The 16,731-nt window shown below is 39.0% G+C and overlaps 2 protein-coding genes and 1 long non-coding RNA gene across 3 annotated transcripts; 1 reads left to right on the top strand and 2 right to left on the bottom strand.

The window, feature by feature from the left end:
* Positions 1–11,240: 11,240 nt before the first annotated feature.
* LOC105160018 (Remorin family protein) lies at positions 11,241–13,025 on the bottom strand. The gene is made up of 6 exons (XM_088880165.1): positions 12,892–13,025; positions 12,679–12,776; positions 12,310–12,564; positions 11,837–12,233; positions 11,613–11,694; positions 11,241–11,531 (listed from the first exon to the last, which is right to left on the bottom strand). The coding sequence occupies exons 1-6, from the start codon at positions 12,915–12,917 to the stop codon at positions 11,340–11,342; spliced, it is 1,050 nt and encodes a 349-aa protein (XP_088736291.1). The 5' UTR covers positions 12,918–13,025; the 3' UTR covers positions 11,241–11,339.
* LOC148788256 (uncharacterized) lies at positions 11,951–14,060 on the top strand. Its single transcript, XR_016065388.1, has 3 exons — positions 11,951–12,092; positions 12,162–13,683; positions 13,771–14,060. It is a non-coding gene; the product is annotated as an uncharacterized LOC148788256 (long non-coding RNA).
* LOC105160089 (heparanase-like protein 2) lies at positions 13,517–15,738 on the bottom strand. The gene is made up of 8 exons (XM_011077352.3): positions 15,532–15,738; positions 15,230–15,450; positions 14,990–15,144; positions 14,674–14,907; positions 14,378–14,567; positions 14,146–14,271; positions 13,931–14,030; positions 13,517–13,852 (listed from the first exon to the last, which is right to left on the bottom strand). The coding sequence occupies exons 1-8, from the start codon at positions 15,736–15,738 to the stop codon at positions 13,517–13,519; spliced, it is 1,569 nt and encodes a 522-aa protein (XP_011075654.1).
* Positions 15,739–16,731: the final 993 nt, after the last annotated feature.

Raw genomic sequence — 16,731 nt, forward strand, 5'->3', positions numbered from 1 at the left:
TTGTTCCATTGTCTAGGGGACTGCTTTAAGCCATACAGAGATTTATTGAGAAGGCACACATAATCAGATTTGATTTTGTCAATAAAGCCAACAGGTTGATTCATGTAAATATGCTCATCTAAATCACCGTGTAAGAACGCAGTCTTAACATCCATTTGTTTCAGATTCCAATTGTAGTGTGCAGTGAGTGCAAGAATAATACGAACAGTGGTGTACTTCACAACGGGAGAAAATATCTCATTATAATCTATGCCTTCTTTTTGAGTAAACCCTTTTGCTACCAATCTAGCTTTATACTTAATGGGGTTTTCTTGTTTAATCTTAAAAAGCCATTTGCAATCAACTACGGAGGAGTTCTTGGGCCTAGGAACTAATGTCCATGTATTGTTCTGTTTTAATGAGCTCATCTCTTCTTTCATGGCACTAAGCCATTTTTCTGATTTCATAGCTTCCTCGACATTTGTGGGTTCAGACAGTTCAATGTTCAAAGCAGTGTCGAAATCTCTGAGTTTGGTAGGGATCCTAGTTTCTCTTCTAACTCGATCTCTAGTGAGTTGGTAGTCATTTAGGGGGTTTTCAGTAGTTGTGGTCTCATTATCAGTGGTTACATCCTCATTTTCGGTCATTTGTTCAGCTATATTTTCATTATTCCCTTCCCCCTCTTGGTTATCCCCTAAGTGATTCTCCACCTTATTGAGAGTAGGTTCTTTTTCTCTAAGTTGAGTTTTATCAAGGCAAGGAAACTCATTCTCGTTAAAAGTGACATCCTTACTTATAAGTACTTTAAAACCCGGTTGACTGCGAACCTAAAGTCTATACCCTTTTGTCCCCTCAAGATAACCAATAAATACACACTTAACAGACCTAGGTTCTAGTTTGTCTATGTTTTGGTGAACAAACGCAGAACATCCAAAAATGCGCAGGTAAGAGATATCAGATTTTCTACCATTCCACACAACATCAGGGGTTTTACCAGATAATGGCACAGATGGAGACAAGTTTATCAAATGAATAACAATAAGTATAGCTTCACCCCAAAAAAACTTAGGCAATCCAGAACTAATAAGCATGCATCTAACTTTATCAAGCAAGGTTCGATTCATACGTTCAGCCACACCGTTCTGTTGGGGGGTATAGGGGTTTGTTTTATGCCTTTTTATACCAAATTTGTCACAGAGACTTGAAAATTCTTTATTGCAGAATTCAAGGCCATTATCAGTCTGAAGGGTTTTCAGTTTCTTTCCACTTTGATTTTCCACAAGAACTTTCCATTTTGCAAATTTCTCAAAAGCTTCGGACTTGTGTTTCATAAGAAAAAAAAACACCTTCCTAGAGTAATTATCAATGATGGACAAGAAATAACGGTTACCCCCATGCGTAGGAACACTAGATGGACCCCAAACATCAGCATGTACGTAATCTAAGATGCATGAGGACATGGAAGGAGGTGAATGAGATAACGTTGGAAAATGCACTTTATGGTGTTTACCCAAAACGCAATCATCACAAAAATCCAATTTTTCTATTTTATCATTCAAAATCCCATCCTTTTTCAGAAATTCAAGACCTTTTAGACTTATATGCCCTAGTCGTTTATGCCATAATGTAGTCATATCACATTCATTCACAGAGTCAGTCATAGAGTCATAGGTAACAGAACATAAATAAAGGTTTCGTTTCTTTTCAGCCTTAAAAACAATAAGTGAACCTTTCATGATTTTCATGAGGCCTTTGCCCCATCTACCTTCTAAACCATCCTCTTCTAAGGCAGCACAAGATATCAAATTGTGACTCAAATCAGGAACATATCTCACATTTTTCAGGGTTAACTTATAACCTTCTTTGAAATTTAAAGAGACGTCACCAAGACCCAAAATTTCACATTTCTTTTCGTTTGCCATAGAAACAAAACCAGACTTTTCATAACGAAAGTTTGAGAAAACTTCTTTGACAGGGCTCATATGAAAAGTACAACCAGAGTCAATAAGCCATTCAGATTTGTTTACAGAATGCACAGAATTTGCTTCATAAACCATAAAGACTTCACCGTTTTCATCAGAAACATTATTCACCTTTTCCTGATCATCAAAGTTTCTATCCCTATTGTCACGTTTGGGCTTTCTGCAGTCTTTGATGTAATGACCTTTAATGCCACAGTTATAACAACGTCTTTCCTTGGTTTTATCATCCCTAGTTCTGGATTTACTACTGCCATTTCTACTTTTACCCCTGCTGTGACTTCTACCTCTGTTTTTAAAGCCATTGTTCCTGAAATTAGGCCTACTTCTAGCAAGATTGACCTCATGATTATTCTGACTAGGTCTAGCAATTTTTAGGTCCATTTCTTTGCTCTTAAGACCATTAACCACAGTATCTAGGTTGATGCTATCTCTACCATACTTAATAGCAGCTTTCACGTTAGAATAAGATTCAGGAATTGCATTCAAGAGCACAATAGGAGTGTAATCATCAATGTTTTCATCACCAGTAAGTTTGATGTCTTGTATCAACTTGGTAAAATCATCAAGGTTTTCATCAATGTTTTTGGAAAGATCCAATTTATAACAGAAAAACTTTTCTAAGAGAAAAAGCTTACTGGACAAAGATGTTTCAGTATATAAATCCTCCAATTTTCTCCAAAGTTCTTTAGAGGTTTTTTGTTTTCCCACTTTTCTAAGAACATTATCTGAAAGGTTTAAAATAATGGATGAGTAGGCAAACTCATCATTTTCCAATTGTTTTTCTTCGGAAACATTTTCAGTGTATTTTCCTTCAATCGCTTTAAACACTTTTTGTTGGATTAAAATGCCTTTCATTTTTGTTGCCAAATAGAAAAATCACTTTTCCCGTCAAAGGGTTGTAAACTATATCCGGCCATTTTGAAAGTAATTTGAAGTAGAGGTCACGGTTTTTAAGAAAAACAGAGGTTTTGATTTTAAGTAAAAGCTTTAGAAAACAGTGATCACAAAATTAGGAAAAATCACACAAGATCAGTATATATCAGAATTGATAAAAACTAATCAGCCAATCACGATATCAGACAGTCAATAGTGTCAACAAAAAACTCAGATTATCACAGGTCAAGATAATGATCATAGATCACGATTTCAAATCATAGATCAAGATACTAAATCCGAAAAATGACGAGAACGAGATATAGCAGTTATCGCAGTAAATCTCAAAAAATCACAGAGAGAATGAGATAAAAACAGGACCAAGGCCTTTCCAGCTTAACGCCCAGTCCAGATACCCGACGACCTCAGGGGTCCGGCCAGGAGGGTAGTTAGGGGGATAAGCACCTCAGTTATCGAACAAGGTATGTAGTGCTGAAAATTTAAAAATGCAGTAAATAGATGAGGGGTTTAAGCGAGTTACCACCACCACGGCGCGGAGAGGATCAAAACAGTGCTCTGATACCATTGTAAGGTACGAAACCCACGGTGGTAAACTTTAATAACAATAATGCCTAACCAACTATTACACGAGATATGGGGTACTCAACTCCTTTAAGCTTACAGACCAGATTATAATAGTAAATAAATTACACAAGGATAATGGAATAGAAGAATAAAACCGTAATATTTGAAGGTGGCTCAGGAACAAGCCAGATTCAGTCAGAAAAGGGACACGGTCACCAGGCACCGCACCCACAGAAACCTTCGGCCCACGGTTGCTCCTCACTAAGAGTGATTGAACCACAAAGTCCGAACCCAACAGAAACCGGCACACACGCTCACTGAGTTCACTCAGAACTTTTATCAAACACAAAGAAGATATCACAGAAGTTGCTCGGTTTTTCTCTCTCACGCCACTTGCAAGTGGGTTAACACAAATATAAAGGGGAATCCGAGAGCCGTTTAGGCAACGGGTTTAAGGGGTGGCTTTCCTTAAGCCATTGAGTTGGCTAAGGAAAGCCACCACCATTATCGGTGGTGGACATGGAAAGAGATCGTTTCCATAGTCGAGAGAGAGAGAGAGGTTTTGGCAGCGGCGCTAAAGAAGGGGGGAGAAGAAGACTGATTAGGTTTAGGGATAGATAGGTTATAAGTGTAAGAACCTGGGTCGGGTTAGTGGGTCAAGCACTGGGTCGGGCGAGGGCCATCCGAGTGGGCCGAGGTACAAATGGGTCGAGCATATGGGCCTACCAATACATGTTTGGGTCATGGGCCATAGATATATTAACACTATTGTAACCCTTCGTCATGAGACTCTTGTATCGCAAAATTTTTGCATACGCGTTATCCCTATTTTCTTCGATGACGCTGAGGTAGAAAGATCTCCCTTGTGCATTTTCTTGTGGATCATACCGGCTTACTCTTAATGTTTCTTCCCCTATCTCCGCTGGTATGATCGTTTCAGTTCCATAAACCAGACAGAATGAGGTTTCTCCTGTTGCGATCCTTGGAGTGATTCTATAAGCCCATAACACTCCTGGCAATTCTTCAAATCAAGATCCTTTTTACCCTTCTAGTCTAGTTTTTAAATGCTGAAGTAAGATCTTGTTCATGACCTCGACCTGTCCATTCGCTTAGGGGTTCTCGACCATAGTGAAGTTTTGTTGAATTTTGAGCTCCTCACACCTAGCCATGATCTTCTGCCCTTAGAATTGTGCTTCATTGTCCAAGATTAGCACTCTAGGTATGTCGAACCTGCAAATAACATTTTTTCAAATAAAACTTATTATCTCTTCCTCAGAGATCTTCGCCAGTGCTTTTGCCTCTACCCATTTGAGAAGTATTCTACGGCCACGATCAAGAACATTTTTTGTGCTGCTGCTTGAGGAAATGGTCCTACAATATCAATTCCCTACTGATCAAAAGGACACACGATCTTGATAGTTTCAAGTGGGGTCGCTGGCGCGTGCAACAGTCCTGCAAATTTTTGACAAAATATCTCGCACTTTTAGTGAACTTCTTTTTCATCTTCGACCATAGTGGGCAAAAAATAACCCTGCCTCAAGATCTTTTGCTCCAAAGATCATCCCCCTAAGTTGGTTTCCACAACTCCCTTCATGTATTTTCTTCATCACATACTGAGCCCTTTCATCATCCAAGCATTTGAGTAGTATTCTTTTAGGAGTCCTCTTATACAATTCTTCTCCCAACAATGTGAATCTGTTTGTCTTGTCTTGCTGCAGTGGGGTTGTCTGGCAGGATCCGATTTTTCAAATATTGCAGAAGGGGTGTCTTCCACGATCTCATTTCTTCAACCATGTTGATCACATTCTCCTCTATTATCGGGGTTTCCTTAATCACCACAACAATCTTCCTTTCTTTTACTCTTGATACCATGGCTTTGAATTTAGATAGAGCATCTCCCGTCGCATTGTCGTCCCTTGGAATCTGATATATCAAACACTTATCAAAATTCTCCATCATTTCCTTAACTTTCTTCAAATATTGCGTCATTGACCATTCTCTGGTCTCATAGGATTTTTTTACTTGCATTGCGACCAACTGAGAATTTGTGTACACATCTAGCTGTTTCACCCCCCACATGTTGTTTGCAATCCTTGAATGAGGGCTTCATATTCGGTCTCGTTATTTGTTAATGGGAAGGACAACCTCATCATGATCTCGATCTCAACACGTTTGGGTTCTTTTAAGAATATTCCTGCTCCTCCATTGTTCGCATTTGAAGACCTATCCACATGTAGCAACCATCTTTCTTCCTCCTCCTGCGGTTCTTCCACGAGCTCCACGATAAAATCCGCGAACACTTGGGCTTTGATCGCATTTTGAGTCTGGAATTCGATATCAAACTCACCCAACTCTACTGCCCATTTGACTATCCTTCCTGATAGAACAGGCATTGGCATTATTTGCTTTAATGGATGGTTGGTAAATACGACTATAGGGTGTGACTGAAAGTAGGATTGCAGTTTTCGAGCTGTTATCACTAAGGAGAGAGCCAGTTTCTCAATTTGTATGTATTTCTTCTCAACTCCCTGCAATATCCTACTAACATAATATACTAAGTTTTGCGCCCCCTTCTCGCCACGTACCAGTATTGAGCTTACAACGTTCTTTAAAACTGCCAAATAAATATACAATCTCTCCCCAGGCAGAGGATTAACAAGCAAGGGTGGGGTCACTAAATATGTTTTTTACTCTTGTAAAGCCTTCTCATATTCCTTAGTCCATTCAAAATCTTTCACCTTTCTTAAAACCTTAAAGAAAGGAAGGTTATGATCTACTGACCTGGCTATGAAGTGATTTAGGGCAGCTATCTTTCCTGTGAGTTTCTGAACATCTTTTACCGACTTGGGTGACCCCAACTGTACAATAATCTTAATCTTTTCAGGGTTGGCCTCTATTCCCTTCTCACTAACCATATACCCAGGAAAATTGCCACCTCGCCCGTCGAACGTGCATTTGGAAGTGTTGAGCTTCATACCATATGATTGCATGATTGCGAAGGGACTTTCCAAATGCTTCAGGTGATCACTTTCGAGCTTGCTTTTCACCAACATATCGTCCATGTAGACCTCCATCGTACTCCCAATAAGATCTTTGAACATTTTGTTCACCAGTCTTTGATAGGTTGCCCCTGCATTTTAAGACCAAAAGGTATAACGTTATAACAATAAACTCCCTTTTCAGTTACAAAGGCAGTTTTCTCCTTATCTTCCTTAGACATGAAGATCTAATGGTAACCTTGTTTAGCATCCATTATGCTAAATAATGTGCATCTTGTCGTGGAATCTACTAGCAGATCTATCCGAGGTAGAGGGTAGGGATTTTTAGGGTTTGCCTTGTTTAAATCCATAAATTCTATACACATGCGCTATTTTTCAAAGGCGTTAGGCATGATCACGATGTTTGACAACCAAGTTGTGTACTGAATCTCCGAAACAAAACTAACCTGCAACGACTTATTCACCTCTTCTTCAATAATCTTATTCCTTTCGATGCACTATGTACTGAATCTCCAAAACAAGACCCTTTTCTTCTGCTTTGAGGATCTACATTAAGTCGATGCACTATGACCTCAGGGTTAATACCCTTGAAGTCAGATGGACTCCATGTGAACATGTCATTATTCCTCTTTAAGAAATCAATGGTTATGATCTCCAGCTCAGGCGTCATTCGCGATCCAATTCTGGTCATTTTGTTGAATTTTCCAACTACGAGCTCGATCTCCTTGTATTCCTCCGCCAGGTCCATTCTCTCACTTCTTCCTTTCTTCACTTCCTCGCATTGTCCCTGTTCCTCCTTCCTTTTTTTCTCTCTTTCCAAGATCAACCTGTTTTATTGCCAAGTTATAGCATTGCCGAGTTGCTCTCCGATCGCACCTGACCTCTTCCACCCTAGACTTGGTGGGAAATTTCATCTTCAAATAATAGGTTAAAACTACTGCTCTGAACATATTCAACCCCGGTCGTCCGAGTACCACATTGTACGCGAAGGGGCTATCGACCACAAAAATTGAATTATACATATCTTCCTTCTAGGCTCTTCTCCAATAGATACTGGGAGATTAATCAGACCTTCCGGCATGACTTCGCTCCTCCCATATCTGATTAGAGGAGTTCTCACGGGTTTTAACTTCAGCTCTCTCAAATCCATCTTCCTTGGAACGTTAGTAAATATAATATCAACAGAACTACCATTATCAATCAACACTTTGTGTACCTAGTAGCTAGCAATATCCATTTTAATCACCATGGGATCGTTTTGCTCCCCCGATCCCGAGCTCACGTCTCTATCACCAAACACAATATCTTCTTGTTGCTCTACGTATAATATATGCTCTCTTTGGTTATACCTATAACTACACGCATATCTTTTGCGAGCTCTAGAAGAGTCTTCACCTGTGGGTTCTCCTGATATGGTATGGATGACCCTTTTTGTAAGTGCGTTATCCCAAGCTCCTTCCCTTTCCAAGTCGTTTTTCTTGGTTCTATCTCGACTTCGCTACCTAATCCTTGTCCCCTTTTTTGATTATTTTCTGTTTCGTTCTTCCTTTCAACTATTAAGTCTTTGAAGTATCCCTATCGTATCAACCTCTCGATCTCGTCCTTCAATTGATAACACTCCTCCGTATCATGGCCCTTATCCTTGTGGAATCTGCAATTTTTGTTAGAAAATCTTTTTGAAAGAGTATCTCTAGTCATACCTAGCCATTGGAAGAGTCCATCCCTTTCTACCATCATCATCGCCCTCTCCCTTGTAGTACTTAAAAGAGTGTATTTAAGGTATCTAGTTTGGTACGATACCATTTTTTCTCAATCTTTCTCAGATCGGTACTATCTTTCCTTCGATCTCTCTCCTCATTTAATGCGACCTTGCTCCCTTGACCATACGTTATCTTTTATAGCGTTGATCTCCTCCTCATTGATGTACTTCTGAGCCAATTCCATCAGTTGTTCTACCCCTTCTGGTGAATCTCGAGCTAACGCGGATGCAAAGCGTCCCTTCTTAAGGCCATGGATAAGTATACTAACCATCATATCGATTCTGAGGTCTTGAACCTCCAATATTTCGTTATTGAATCTTCCCATAAAGATTTTCAACATCTCCTCTTCCCTTTTGCGTATAGTAAATAGGTAAGTTGCCGACCTCTTCGCTTTTCTCTTACTAGTAAAATGAAAAGAAATCTTTTACACCAGTTGCTCAAATGAGTCGATCAACCCACTGGCCAAGTTTGTAAACCACTCTTGAGCCTTTCCTTTCAAGGTGGTCACGAATAGTTTAGTTTTAATCGAATCTGTTTGGCCATACAAATTCATCACTAATTCAAATGCAGTCATATGCTTGCAAGAATCTTTAGTTCCATCATACTTAAACAGGTAGAGAAACCTGAAAACACTATCCACGACCTCCGTCAATATCCTATTGGAGAATGGTGAGTTTCTATTATGTGATACAATCTCTCCTCGCTTCTTTAATTCCTCAATTTGTTGGCCCAACTTCTCGATCTATCTGTTAACATTGTCAACCTCCACTCTTGAAATGCCTGGCTGTCTCGAGACCACGCTCTTATTGGTCACCTCATTTGACATCGTTCTTTCGGGACCTTTCTCAAATCCTCTTGGTGTTATTCTATCATATTTCAACTTCAACTTCATTTCCCTTGAACAATTGCCTCCTTGCTCCCTCCTTAGCGGGAGTTACCGTTCTCCTTTCATTCCACTATGGCTTTTCAACTAGCTTCCTCCATCATACGTTGAATATCAGCTTGGGTTAAATGCATGATTTGATCCTCCTCCCGCATGGGTGTCTCATCCTCATATTGGCGATCTCTCCTAGATGATCCCTCCATATCGGTCGACTTGTTCTCAGTTTTCCACAGACGGCGCTGAAAATGATGTAGGTTGCTAAATGATGGATCAGGTTGTGACCTTGGATTGATGTAGGTCGGGTCGCGGCTCTCCCAAAAAGCTCCCTGTAAAGTGGATCATTAGAATAGAGAAACACGTTAGGCTTGTTAGGAAGCCCCCAACTACGGTCTTCCAATGCTTAAGTTAGAAAAGTGGGTTCAAATACGATCTAGAAGGTTAATATGGTCGAAATATCATTAAATGCACGTACCATAAATAATAATGGGGATATTTATAGTTTTTCATACTATATAAGATGGGTCCACATGTCAAAACTGAAGATCCAATGATCAATAATTCAGGTCTTTGTTTCGGGTTGGATCGGGCAAGCCGACCCCGGCCCATTGATTTCCATTCGGATCTTGTCGTTCTTTTATGATTTTCCTTAGATTGAGGGGCATTTCTGTCTTTTTGTTCATATGGGGGCTATTACACCTATCACCATAATTTATTATTATCCAAAATAGAATGTATGATATTGATTAAAATTATAATATATGATGAATTTGAGTATAAAATTGATAAAGTATTGAATATGAAATTAGATATATAAAATTTTAAAAATAAGGAAGATCTGATTCTATTGTGATTGAATGCTATTCTGATTATGCGAAGAGATTTTAGGATGAGATGAAAGGTTTTGGATACGTGGTAGTATAAGGAAGTGGGGATTAGGATTGTGAAAATTGGAATTGCTGTATACATTGCAATGTTTTCCAATTTTCTGTGACTGTTCACTTTTGTCATTTGATTCTGGTTAACGAGTTAAGAGTTTGCAATTATTGAGTGCTAAAGCTTGTTTCTGGATTAGTCAAGTTGGCTACAAAACGTGTTGGTCGGCCAAAATCTAGTTGGAAAATATGCACAGGGATACTCGGGGATGAAGGAATTTTAACCCTTCTATTTAGTGCACTTGGTCATAATCAACACTGCCTGTATGATTGCCATCAGTTTTTCTGAATCAGAAGTCAATTGCACTAAATAACAAGATTTAGTTCACAGTTGCCAAAGAGTAAGCCTGTTATGTAGTGTAAATGTAGAAATAGAGGGTTCATGTGACCCCAGAAATTTTGGACGTGCACTTGCTGAGCTTGCCAGAGCTTGCGATGGTTCATCAGATATGCTGGGAATCATTTAACATCGTTGAGTACATTCCATATGTTTTATGGTGTGGCCACACGCTATGCAAGAATTTGTTCTGGGGCTCCAGTGGGCTGCTCTGAAGTGTTCCAGATTCCTCTTTTTGTTTCTTGTCCTTGGTGCAATTTGTTGAATTCTGTAACTATTATGCTCTAGACATTTTGAAGGCTTTGAGACTCTAGGGGTGTGTGTAGTGACTTTGATATTTGGTGGAGACTTGAATCTAATCCAGTGATAGTCTGACTTATTTTCATTTTTGTCTCTTGTTCTTCTTTGATCCAAAACTTGAAGTAGATTTGAGCGGTAACCTACCTTTGTGGTCATGTTGATGACCTAAATCTGTGAAGCCTGGATCGCATCTTGCCGCTACCGTTATTTTTAATTCTCTAGAATATTTCATGGTATATGCAGTGTTCTGGATCGGCCTGCTGTTAAAATTTTCTGTTCCTTTCTGTAGCTTAATTTTTTTTGATCTAATGTTATTCTGAGTTCAGAATTTCTTTACCCGGAATAGATAAACTATCATGGTCTGGTATCTCATAATTGCTTTTGCATTTCATCTTTTTGTGCATTCTGAAGTAGTACTGTTTTCTAAGTGTCTTTGGTAATTCCATATTTATATTTGCTAAAAGGATAAACAAAAGGATGCTTCTACTGGTCCCATTATTGGTTTTATCCATTCTGGTGCATTATGGGCATTTTGAAGATTGTTCCGTGCAGTGAAATCTTGCGAAGAGAAAGCAAGCGGCTCTGTTTAAGTTCTTCCCTTTCGTGCAAATTTAAGAATTTCACTGCTCTAGTTTCTAATAATTTTGTTAGAAAACCATACATATTCACAATTTCACAATGTTTTGATCGAAGATAGTGTTGCTGGAATTCAAAAGCAAAGGCAAGTTGCTGGCAGTTTTCCAGTTAATCTGATTTTGTTTGTTTTCTCTTTCACTTTGAGCTCCTCATTTTTGCGATTCTTCTCTGCCTGCGCCCTCGCTCCTCCTGCAATCCCTTCAATTCTTTTGATGTCACTGTGGTAGCTCTGCACGACTTTCGCTCTTCTCTTGTCCAATTCAGCCTGAAAATGCATTATCTTGAAATTGAGCTTTGAATAATTCAAATTCTATGGTTCAGAGAGAAGGGGACTAATGATAAGAACCTCTATCCTTTCTAGTTTACGTTTTGCCTTCTTCTTCTTCTTAGTCTCCCAGTTTTCAATTGTGGCCCTCAGCTTCTCATACCTGAATTACAGGACAGGTAGAAAGTTATAACAGAAATTTGTAAAAAGCATTTCGACATGCAGACATAGATACACATATTTATATCATATACGTGCTGTTGAACAATTGAATCTCCCACCGTCTGAGTAGAAAAACTTCCTACCGCTCTCTAATGCTTTCCAGCTCTTCTTTTTCCCAATCATCAGCCTTAGAGTCTCCAGGTCCAGGTTTTGTTGCACTCTGCCTTCTTGTCTCTACAGGTTGAGTTGTGGACAATCCAGGGGCTGGACGATCAGGCTTTGGCACTGTGGTGTCTGTCCTTTTGCCTTCAATTATATTCAATTGCTTATCCGTAAAAGTTGGAGGCTTTTTCATGGATGGGGCAGGTTCAGGGGCCTTCTGGAGTGCTGGCTTTTCAGGTTTGTTACTTTTTGTTTCATCAGTATCAGCAAAACTTATTCTCTTCTTGATGGATGGTGCCTTTTCAGGTGGCCTTTTACTGCTGGAGGTGCTTGTTGACAACTTGTCATCAGGATCTTCAGAACTTGTCTTTGTTCCATCTGATATGAAGTATCAAAGATAACAAACTGAAATCAAGAATGCAACACTATTAGAATATCAGGATTTATCTCTTACCTGAGGACTTAAGTGCACTTTTAAGCGGTTCAGGAGGAACTCCGGTATCTTCTACTTTGCTTTTCGTCTTGTTAACGGACTTATCAGGGCCGTAAGTTGTCTCCTTTTGATCCCTAGTTTTTGATTCTTCGAGTGATTGAATGGCATAAGCTGCTGCTGCAACTGCAGCAGGGTAATCAGAACCACTGAAATCATAATCCCAACTCATCTGTCTCGACCACTGTCTTCTTATCCAGCTCTTGCTTCTTCTTTTCTCTGCAAGACACAAACTTCCCATTAGGTGGATGATCTTCCAATGATTCATTGTTTCCTTCAAGTCTGTATTCGATATTTAACCTGAGAAGAAAAGCTAGAAGAACTATAGCATACCTGCAAACGACTGTGTTTTCTGGGGTGGTATTTTTCTATCTTTTGCACTGCTCCCATCGGCCTCTTTATTATCCTGCCGTGTACCAGAAAATTTCACTCTGAAAGGGGATCAGTGGCCATGCCTTAGCAGATGCAACGATAATCTTTACTTGCATTTAGTTATCTCATTCATGCAATGTGTAGTAGAAAGAACATAATAACACATGAGCTTACCTCGTTTGCCTAATCAGGCTCTCCATTATTTAGCAACCCTCTGCTGCTCCAAAACTTTCTTCAGAGCAACAAAGAACTGTTTGTTCCCATGATTTTGATGCTTATTTGAAGGGGAAGCAGTATAAGCATGGGAAACTTGTCCATATTCATGCTTTGCATGCAAGGCCTGGTTTTGTATCTTTAAAACTTGATTGAAAAGCATACTTTTCTTTAACTTGCTGCTCTGTTATGTTGCATAAAAATCCTGTGCATCCTTCTGGGCTCCTCTTTATTCCTTTGAAGGCTTGGTATCTTTCTATCCATAAATGTTTCTCTCCAATTTTTTTAAAGTTACAAAAAGAAGTAGCCTACATGTTGGATAAGTGATTGGTCAGAAGTTATTCCTTGCTCATGAACTTTACCAATGTATTACTTTTCTGGGGACCTTTTCTGAGATGTGAAGTATTAGTTTAAGCAATATCATGCAAAGAATGTAGCAAGGAAATAAATTCAGATAGTATTAATAATAGTGTAAAAATATCCTAAAACTCCTGAATGAGAAGGAGACGACTCCTTCCCGTGAAAATTCCTAAGACTAAAAGAAGAAAAAGCAAACTATGAAAAGAAATTGTATGTAAACTCCTATCTAAGCACAAGCAGGGGCTGCAAACCCTCTCAGTGTGGCAAAAACTATGGAATCAGGCTGGACGGTAATGGGTGAAGCAGCATCAACAACCTGTGGATTCATTGCTGGAATATCAGATGATTCTGTGAGTTTTAGTGGTGTCCCATTCAGCAGCACAACATCACTCTGTATGTTCCCATCCTTTGGAGTCAAATGATACTCTTCCCTTTGCCATACATATTTACTGTATCCTGACGACAGGCTATAATCCTCAGGGTACAAGTTCAAGTCATCCATTACTGAGACTTCAAAGGTTGTCGAATTTGACATGTTGATCAGAAGAACTGAGATTCCAGACTGAAAAAACACACAAGAATTTTCAAGAATTCAGACACTGTATAAGTTCATTAGTTGTAATGATGGAGATCAGCTTACTGTTTTCTTTGAGCAGTGGGAATAGGCACGCAAGTAAGGAGAGCCATTGTGAGTTGCAGAGAGAACTTGCTTTCCCATCAAACGATGCCATAAGAGAGCGCTGTGAATGAAAAAACAATGGAATACTTAACCTTCTGGGGTGTATAAATAGCAACAGACAGGACTTTCAGCTTATATTTCACTTTGTACAGACACAATTTTCATTGAATACTCACCCATAATAGTCAGGATTAGGAATGAATGACGTTGTGTTAAGTAGAGCATAGTTTCCTCCAATCAAGGCCTGTCTGCAGAAAACCTTGTGGTTGAATGTTGATGTCATGCCCAATTGATCCAAGTACCTGTTCAGTCAAAACCATAATGCAATAACCATCGTTATCATTCGTGTCCCGTGTAGTAATCCATGCTGAAAGAGAGATTGTTATGGAGAACGAAAGAATAACAAACCAGAATCCATTAACAAAAGTGTGGGAAACATCTTTGCCACCACTGTTGTAAGCGCCACCAGCTTCCCCAACCCAGGCTCCTGACCATGGCCCGAACAACTTCACCGTGGTGGAAACATCCTTGTGGGTCTGAGCTATTTCATCTAGTAAAAAGGGATCTTGAATTTTCTTGATTAGATTTGGATCAACACCTACACAACAAAGAGATTCAATGCAAGTCCAAGAATAGAATAAAAACATAGAAATCTTGAAAATCATACACAATAACTATGTTTTGTGTCTGTACAAAGTACAAACCTGCACCAAGGTTGTAGATATGGTGTGTCAAGCCGTCAACAACGTCTGGTCCTGAGACCTGGAGGAAGGTTTTGAACCATTGCTCGTCATAAAACCCGCCTGGGCCCAGGATCTTGGGTCGTGAAGAAGGGTCAGGGTACAACTTCCTGAGCACTGTTTTGAGTGTAATAATATCTTTTCCATATTGTTCAGGAAGTATTCTTGCAGAAACCCCACTACCACATAGCTCATTTCCTGGAGAGAAATCAAGACAGTTATGTAAGAAATAACCAGATGTAAAACTAAAACAGATTGGCTGTCTGAGGTTTGATTTTACCTAGTTCATACGAATCGATCTTGTATCCTTTTTGGGCTGTGTAGTTCATGAAATCACGGGCGTTCCCATGATGCCACTTTCCAATCATAAGTGTGGCATCTCCATAGGATTTCTTCCTTCCAGAGAGGGCATTCAAGCCAAAAGTGATTTTAGCCCTGCAAACAGTTGATCAACTCAAATTGTAAACATAAACCAAGAGCAATCATAAGACCAAACTCCAAGACTAAATCGCAACCGTACCCCGTGTCACTGAACAACTTGTTCAGCTGATCCCATCTTTCCATGGGAAGACAACCTTTGGAAAATCCAAACAGGCCATCATCTTGTTGTTTGAAAGGTTGGCACTTCTTCACCGGTTTTCCAACATCATACACAACCTGATCTTGCAATGAGCCTCCAATTCTCAACCGAAGAGGGTTGAATGCTCTGATGGCGTTTGCAAGAATCTTGTTGTTCAAATCCTGCAAGAAGCAAAACATCCATAATAACAACAGAATTCAACATAGTTTCCTGCAAAACTAAAATTCAACAGGTTTCTGTACCAGATTGAAGATGCCAGCTTTTCCCCATGGGCACTGATTGTAGTTGCACTTAGTCTCAGGCCACCAGTCCAACGTAGCACAAACGAAGTTGTCATCAGTCTTGCCTATGGAAGTAACTCCTTTCACTGTCAACTTCACTTCATCAGCATATGACAAACAAAACAGTGAAACAAGAATGCAAGAAACGATAACCCTCATCCACGCCATCTCTGATATTCTCTCTTTTTCTTGCTTTGAATCGTAGATGCTAAACAGAAGAGTACCAGCTTTTATAACGCAAGAGTTTGAACCCATCACAAATACAAATTAGGATAAGGAAAAATCTTGGACTCTCAGTCTTCTTAGGAGTGTAGAGTTATATCCCTATTATGAATTCCATCTCGTTTCTTTGAATAACATAATGCATTCTATGTGCTAATAACTATGATAATAATTAGAGGACGACTAATTACTAAATTCTGTTTAATTACTACTTAATTCTTACAAAACAACTGATACAAATGCAAAAACAGCAGTGCCCAACTCCTTTGGTTGTCTTAGGATTCTTATTATAAGTGAATTCTAGTTAGTAACATGTTGACGACCAACTTTACTACACATATAAATAATATTTTTGAATTTTAAATAATAATAAAATATATAAATTAATAAATCACATTTCATAAAGAAAAGAGAGAAAAAGAAAGAGGAAAAAACCAACTTAAGGTGTTGCCGATACAATAAAAGAATTGGTGTAGTGTGATGTTAAAATGATGTAGACTCACTTTTATGAAAAAGAAAATGTAACAATTACAATTAATTTTTAATATAATCTACTTAGGGATGATGCATAGTGGGTCCAGCCACACCATAATAGTTGAAAGATCTTAACAAAAATTTTAAGATCAGAGGAGGACTAACCAGCAAAATAGGAGTTAACACTTCCAATACTTAAGTCAGTAATTGATTAACTGAAGAAGTGATTGAGAAACTTGAAATATAGTGAAAATAATAGTGCAATAACAGAGTTGGAGCGATATAATATGGTGATGAAGTGATAACAATAGTGTCGCGTGCAAAAAATGCGAAAAGTCTGCTGAAAATTGAGAAAGAAATGAGAGTGAGAGTAAAAAATAAGGATAAATGCAAATTACCCCCCTGAAAAATTGAAAAAGAGCAAAAAAATCCCCTTAAAAAATGGTTGGGGGGGGGGGGGGGGCA

The sequence above is a fragment of the Sesamum indicum genome, linkage group LG4 (assembly GCF_026168435.1).
Source record: "Sesamum indicum cultivar Baizhima isolate 11 linkage group LG4, ASM2616843v1, whole genome shotgun sequence".
Classification (NCBI taxonomy): Eukaryota; Viridiplantae; Streptophyta; class Magnoliopsida; order Lamiales; family Pedaliaceae; genus Sesamum; species Sesamum indicum.

What these genes read in the sequence shown, in the direction of transcription:
- LOC105160018 (XM_088880165.1), bottom strand. Translation starts at nt 12,917, where the DNA reads ATGGAGAGCCTGATTAGGCAAACGAG. An exon ending in GAAAACACAGTCGTTTGCAG is followed by an intron (nt 12,565 to 12,678) that starts GTATGCTATAGT and finishes TGTGTCTTGCAG; the next exon opens with AGAAAAGAAGAAGCAAGAGC. An exon ending in GTAAACTAGAAAGGATAGAG is followed by an intron (nt 11,532 to 11,612) that starts GTTCTTATCATT and finishes ATGCATTTTCAG; the next exon opens with GCTGAATTGGACAAGAGAAG.
- LOC105160089 (XM_011077352.3), bottom strand. Translation starts at nt 15,738, where the DNA reads ATGGCGTGGATGAGGGTTATCGTTTCTTGCATTCTTGTTTCACTGTTT. An exon ending in AAGCTGGCATCTTCAATCTG is followed by an intron (nt 15,451 to 15,531) that starts GTACAGAAACCT and finishes TGCTTCTTGCAG; the next exon opens with GATTTGAACAACAAGATTCT. An exon ending in ACTTTTGTTAATGGATTCTG is followed by an intron (nt 14,272 to 14,377) that starts GTTTGTTATTCT and finishes TTGACTGAACAG; the next exon opens with GTACTTGGATCAATTGGGCA.